Source organism: Miscanthus floridulus, chromosome 2 (genome assembly GCF_019320115.1).
Source record: "Miscanthus floridulus cultivar M001 chromosome 2, ASM1932011v1, whole genome shotgun sequence".
In the NCBI taxonomy this organism is placed as follows: Eukaryota; Viridiplantae; Streptophyta; class Magnoliopsida; order Poales; family Poaceae; genus Miscanthus; species Miscanthus floridulus.
Window position 1 is genome coordinate 160,906,082 of NC_089581.1, and position 6,006 is coordinate 160,912,087.

Consider the following 6,006-nt stretch of genomic DNA (forward strand, 5'->3'; position numbering starts at 1 on the left):
CTGGGCAGCCATGGGCTCTAGCCACCCTCCTCCTCTTCGCCCATGGTGTCCTGCATCGTGAGGCGGTCCTCTTCCTCCTCCTGGCAGCCAGCGGTGCGATGGCCAGCAGTTCATGGATGGCGATGGTGAGACCACTCACCATTACAACCGCCTACATCCTCTTTAGCTGCTCACTACCGCAAAACCACACCACACAAGCAAGCAGCAAGGGCCCTTCTCATCACCACCACCTCCACTCGGTCGATGATGGCCTAGCTCTATTCCACCGCCATGTCGACCACCAGCACTAGTGAAAAGCAAGCCCAACAGCAGGCGAGGCCCCCGGCGGTGTCATCGGTTGTTGACGATGCAGAGATGCAGAAGGTGTTCGCCCGCATTGATGTAGACGGTGACGGCCAGATCTCCCCTTCTGAACTGGTCGTGGTGTCACACGCCATCTTCCAGCCATCAAGCTCCTCGCACGAGCGTCGACGAGCTGGACACAGACCGTGACCTTCTTTTCCCTGAGCTCCCTTTGCCAAGCATGGAGCTAGCCACGCCGTGCACTGCCCTCACCCTCACCGAGCCTCCTCTGCAACCATGATGGTGCCTTTGACCTCACCCTACACCAGAGCCCCAGTGGACAACCTTCCTCGCCATCGGCATTCCATGTCCATGCTGTGCCCCTCATCGTGGCAGACTAGCAGCTCTAGGCCACCACCACCGTGGGCTACCTCGAGCCAAGCTACGCCGCCCCAACCGCCCCTCCCAACGGCCACCAAGGGACACCATGGCGTAGTGCGGTGGTTTCTGCAATGGGATGAAGGTCCTCACATGCTAGGAGATGGGTTGACCCATAGGAGGTGACCCAACCACTCATTTGCTCGCTCATCGGCTCACTTGCGCGCTCCATTGGACCAGGCTATCAAAAAATGACACCCCTCCATTTCCTGGGGAGCCGAGCTGTAGGGTGCTTTGAGCAGTGTGCGAGCCGGGCTAAGGAACAGTAACATGCCATCAAACATGGAGTTGCAGCCCAAAAGCGTAGCCGGGCTGCTAGGCCATCGGTCCAAACACGCCCCTAGTTGCACTTGCACAATGACGAATAGAGACGATTGTCCATCGATTGTTGAGGGCGTGTTTGTTTGCCTAGACAAGGACCAGATGCAGGCTCATAGGCTGCAGGTAGCCATGTTTGTTTGCTCAAACACATTTTGGGCCCGGCCTACACGCTGCTTAAAGCAGCTAGAAGCCAGGCCCCAGAGAAACGAAGGCGGGGGTCATTTCTCTATAGCCCGGCTCTATTGAGCGCTCACGGGTGGTTCGAGACACCTTCCCGCCATGCTCCCCTCGTCCCTCCCTCCCGTCTGTACTCTTCTAGCTCTCGCGTTGTGGCGAGCGGAGATCGAGGCCAGCCATGGGCAAGCACGCGACGGCGACAGCGACGGTGCTGGCGCTGGTGCTACTGTCCCTCGGTAGGGAGTCTAGCTCCGCCGCGCAGACAAGCACCCTCTCGCACGGCAGGTCCCGAAGGCTCAGGGCCATGGCGGCTAGGGGATTGGCCCATGGGTCATCCACACCGTCCGTCGCCTCGAGGCACACGACCGCCCACAGCTTTTCCATCATCGCCATAGACATCGGTGCCTCGCTGTTGACAGGCTCCCTGCCCCTGAACCTGACGTGCCGGAGGACCGTTGTTGGCATTTCTAAATACAATCACCAAGTATGGAGATAGATTCCATCCCTGGCAATGGCGCCAGAAATACTTGTTATTTCTTAGTGTCATCACTAATAATTAGTAATGTCACTAAGTAATAGCCTTAATAGTTCCTAAATAATTTTAGATATTTATCCACGAGCGCATGGAGCTATCATCGTAGCATTTCACCTAAAAGTATTTAGGATATCGTTATTTATATTTTTCCTAAGGAAGGCATTTGATTAAGAGTCTAGTATGGATATGAACTTGAATAATAATGCTTGCAAGTACACCAATATTTATAACAGAGATAAAGACGGTGATTTCAAGATAGTGAACACACTTGGCATTCCTCAAAGGATAAAATAGAGAAGAAAAAATAAAAGAATAATTCTAGTCTAGCAGACATTAGTCTAGTATAGTCATATAAAGATTAGTTAATGATCATACAAGTTACATAATTAGTCTTAAGGCTAAGTGTGAAGTGGGTCGGGAGGCCACCGAGTACTGGTCTACCAGCAACCGCATGTGACAATTTAGACTCCTACACCCCAGTCGAACGTGGGGGATTACAAGGGACGGACATGACTGTCACCACCTGCCGCCTACCCCTAAACTGTGGAAAGGGACAATGCATTCACATGTCTCTCCATACCCAAGCACCACCCTTGCGTATACAGAAAACTATCCAAATTCCCCCGGGTCTCCGACCCTATGGATCGACAGGTAAAGAACTTAGGCACACCTAACGGCACGATGAACCGCCACCTCAACTTTGCTCTAATTTCGATTATATAAGTTATATGAGTGTTTAAGCATAAAGTTAAGTGTGATACTTTAATGACACAAACTATAAACTAGTTCATATATCAAGATTATAATACAACAACTATACTCTAGTTCATAAGTATGACTATAAATATCGTATGAGAGCATAACTTTAGAAGAACTCATATCTCTATTCGTACCCAAAGGTCTCTTCTTCCAAGGAGCCAAGCTCTCCAAGGTAGCTTTGTCTTGCTTTAAAGCTACTAAAAAGTAAAACTACAACTACTGGAAGTAAGTGAGGTAGTGGTGTGTAAGGTGATACTCAAGTGTGTCTTTAGAGAGGGGGATACCCCTCTACTTATACAGGAGTAAAGACGATGCTTCTGTCTATATTTGGCGTGAAACTCCAGGCTGCACCGCCTCAGCATGGCGGCTTACCACCGCCACATCAAGGAGAGGCAGGGAGACGTCCAGAGGGGAGCGGACGCCCCTAGGAGCAGCCGGCCCTTGACTGCCGCCTCTGGCCACCGCCTTTGCGTGGCAGGCTTTGGGCTGATCATGGGTCACTGCCCGTGGGGTTTTGCCCATTTTGAGTCAGTACAGTGGGCGTCTTTCTTGTTTCTTTGCGCGAATCAGTGTCAAAAAGCATCTTTTGGTGAATTATTCCATGTATTCATGTTTGTGATCTGCAAAATAATGTTCTTCAAATACACGTGGAACTTGATTAATAATAGATGCATATGTGATTAAGTTTGTCAATTTCTTCTTTTTTTTGTCACTTAATTAGCGATCAGATTTGATCGGTAAAGACTGCTAACAACCGCGCCCTCAATCTGCGCCGGGGTGCTGCGCGTGCCTCTGCACATGGGCGCGCTCGCCGACGCCGGTTTGTGCTGGTGGACTAGGTGCTGGAGCTCTAGCATATGGGCGCGCTCGCCGACGCCGCGGACGCGCGGCTCTGCGGCGAGTACCCGCAGAGGAGGCCGAGCTGGTGCTGAAGTTGGGCCTGCTGTGCTCCCATTCTGTGCCCGCTGTGCTCCCACTCTGTGCCCACGGCCGTCGATGTGGCAAGTGGTGGAGTACCTCGACAGCGACGCGCCGCTGCCCGAGCCGCCGGCGCCGTGCCTCTGCCAGGACAAGCGCGACACCAGCAGGTGGTTGCCATGGACTGCGGTGGCAAGGCTGCAGCCATGAACGGCGTGTGCCTTCAACCTGTTCGTAGAAATGTCTGGGAGAAGAGAGAGGAAAAAAAATTGGAGGTAACTCTACGCAAGGTGACCATATACCACTGTCGAAGCAAACAAACAGGATCTCTAGCTAGCTTGGCTCCGCATAGGAATAGAACTAAAGAAGCAGGTGTTGCGTCCGACCGGGCTGGGAAAGAGGGAAACAAACACGCCCGCGCGCCGTCATCCACAGGAGATCCGAGATCCAGCAGATTGGCCACCAGGAGCTGCTCTTCCCAGCACGCCACGGTACTACTGTGCACGTGGGGGCCGACCGAACCGAACCCTGCCAGGACGCTCCGAACCACTCCATGCCATGCGTGCCAGTGTCCGCACGGCGGCTCGCGCCCGGCCCCGGGCCGTCGCGCCCAGAAGCCCCATATCTGATGACCCGGCCCGAATCGCGGTCGCGAGTGAGCCAACTCCTTGCCGGCGCCGCGCCGAGCACGCTAGCCACTAGCCAGGCGGCCCACTAGAGCGCCGCCGCCGCGCCGGCGCGGGACGATCTGGCCATGCATGCAATGCAAGCCGCAAGCGCCAACTTGCCGCCGGCCTCTCTCCACTCCTGGACGCCGTCGACGCGCACGCAACAAACGCCATCCAGGACTTAAAATCCAAGTAGCGCGCCGTGCCCACGTGCTCGTCGCCGTCGCCGAGATGTCGTACGTGACCTGCCCGCGCCGGCAAATATGCCTTGGTGCGGTGGTGTTCCCTCGGCGCGAGGGAGCCGTAGGGGTTGGTTGCCTGCCGATCGATGTCTCGTACACCAGCAGGTGGTGTGAGATCGATTCATCGTCATGTTCCATGCGTGAGACGGTACCGACGGCTACAGGCCCCGACCCAACGACGGTCGACGGGCGACGGCGACCATCAGGTGCGGTGCTGAAAAGGTACGGTGGCCGGTACGTCACCGAGACGACGGACGGACGCACGAGCACGCAGTCAGTCAGTGGCCCCGTCGACCAAGACCGTCTGGAAGCGCTGGTCGACACGTGCAGTCAGCATGCCGAGCACGTCAGTCCACCTCTCTCTCGCTCTCGTGAGCGTCAGAGACGCTCAGTTCTTCTCAGAGCTCAAGTACTCCAGCAGAGTAGACGAACCCACAGACCACAGTCGATCCGATTCAACAGTACTCCTGAATCCTGATCGATCTGCAGCCAAGAACTACGGACATGGAGTACCAAGTGTGAACACTGAACGCTATCGATTGCAGTTTTCAAATAAATAAATAAATAACATGTACAAACGCATGCGTTCATACTGCAAACTTGTGTGTACGCATGGACATCTTCCACATGCACAGGTTGCTGTGGTTGAAGAAGACAGGAAGATTCCAGCGCGCACAAGCGTTTGCTACGCGTCATGAGTCATGACCGGAGGGTCCCGGCGAACACAGAGGCAGAGAAAAATTACCTTGCGGCTACGGCAGCATCGGCATCGCATCGCTGTTGAGCGGCATTACGGTGGTCGTTGTCTCATCCTGTGGCCCATGTGGCCGCTCTTTATAAATAGGAAATACTAGCTACCTCCCATGCTGCAGCTCAATGCTCATCCTCACCTAATAACACAACAGCTCTACTGAACATCATCACTCATCAGGTAGAGTAGAGAGAGAGAGAGAGACCTACAGAAATGGCCTCCGGCTCCAAGCAGCTGAAGGCTAGTCTCCTCGTGGTAGCAGCTCTAATCCTCCTCATCTGCACCTGCACTACTAGGGGGCAAGCAGCAAGGCCGGAACCAGGATCCAAGGACCATATGCCACAGGTATCCACTCTCCCTGTTCTTGTTTATTTCGTTCCTGGTCACGCATGCATGTGCATCTTACAATCTTTCGTTGTGCTTACTTGCAGCGCGCTGTATCCGCCACTGTTTCTGGCCATGAGAAGAGTGGCTCAGCGGCCGGTGTGGAAATGCATCTAGATGAGCCGGAGGAGATGAGAGAATGTGACGACGGAGACGAACGGGATGAGTGCCTGACGAGGAGGACGTTGGTCGCTCACACTGATTACATCTACACCCAGGGGAAGCACAACTAGTCACTAGTGTGCTGGCTCATGTCATGTCGATCAAAGAAGTTCAAGGGACAAATAGTTCGCATGGTTTACGAGCTAGCCAACCTGAAGTTCTACAGTTCCGTCAGCTGTGTGGATTATGTTAAAAAATATACCTAGTCTCCCCCCCCCCCCCCCCCCCCCCCTTCTGCAGTTCTGTCAGCTGTGGATTATTTCATATATACCTCGTTAATTACCTATGTGTGGATTTCCATCCGCTTCTCGAGCTCGTGTACGATATACTATCCATATAGATGGAAATTCTAGATTATATATTAAAGTC

At 53.7% G+C, this 6,006-nt stretch overlaps 1 protein-coding gene across 1 annotated transcript; it reads left to right on the forward strand.

Annotated features, from left to right (window-relative positions):
* The first annotated feature begins 5,214 nt into the window (after positions 1 to 5,214).
* Positions 5,215 to 6,006, forward strand: LOC136540355 (phytosulfokines 4-like). Its single transcript, XM_066532352.1, has 2 exons — positions 5,215 to 5,436; positions 5,523 to 6,006. Exons 1-2 carry the CDS (start codon positions 5,305 to 5,307, stop codon positions 5,706 to 5,708), a joined length of 318 nt encoding a protein of 105 aa, XP_066388449.1. The 5' UTR covers positions 5,215 to 5,304; the 3' UTR covers positions 5,709 to 6,006.

Coding starts and splice junctions, on each gene's coding strand:
- LOC136540355 (XM_066532352.1), top strand. CDS start 5,305: ATGGCCTCCGGCTCCAAGCAGCTGAAGGCTAGTCTCCTCGTGGTAGCA. Junction 5,437..5,522: donor CCAAGGACCATATGCCACAG/GTATCCACTCTC, acceptor GCTTACTTGCAG/CGCGCTGTATCCGCCACTGT.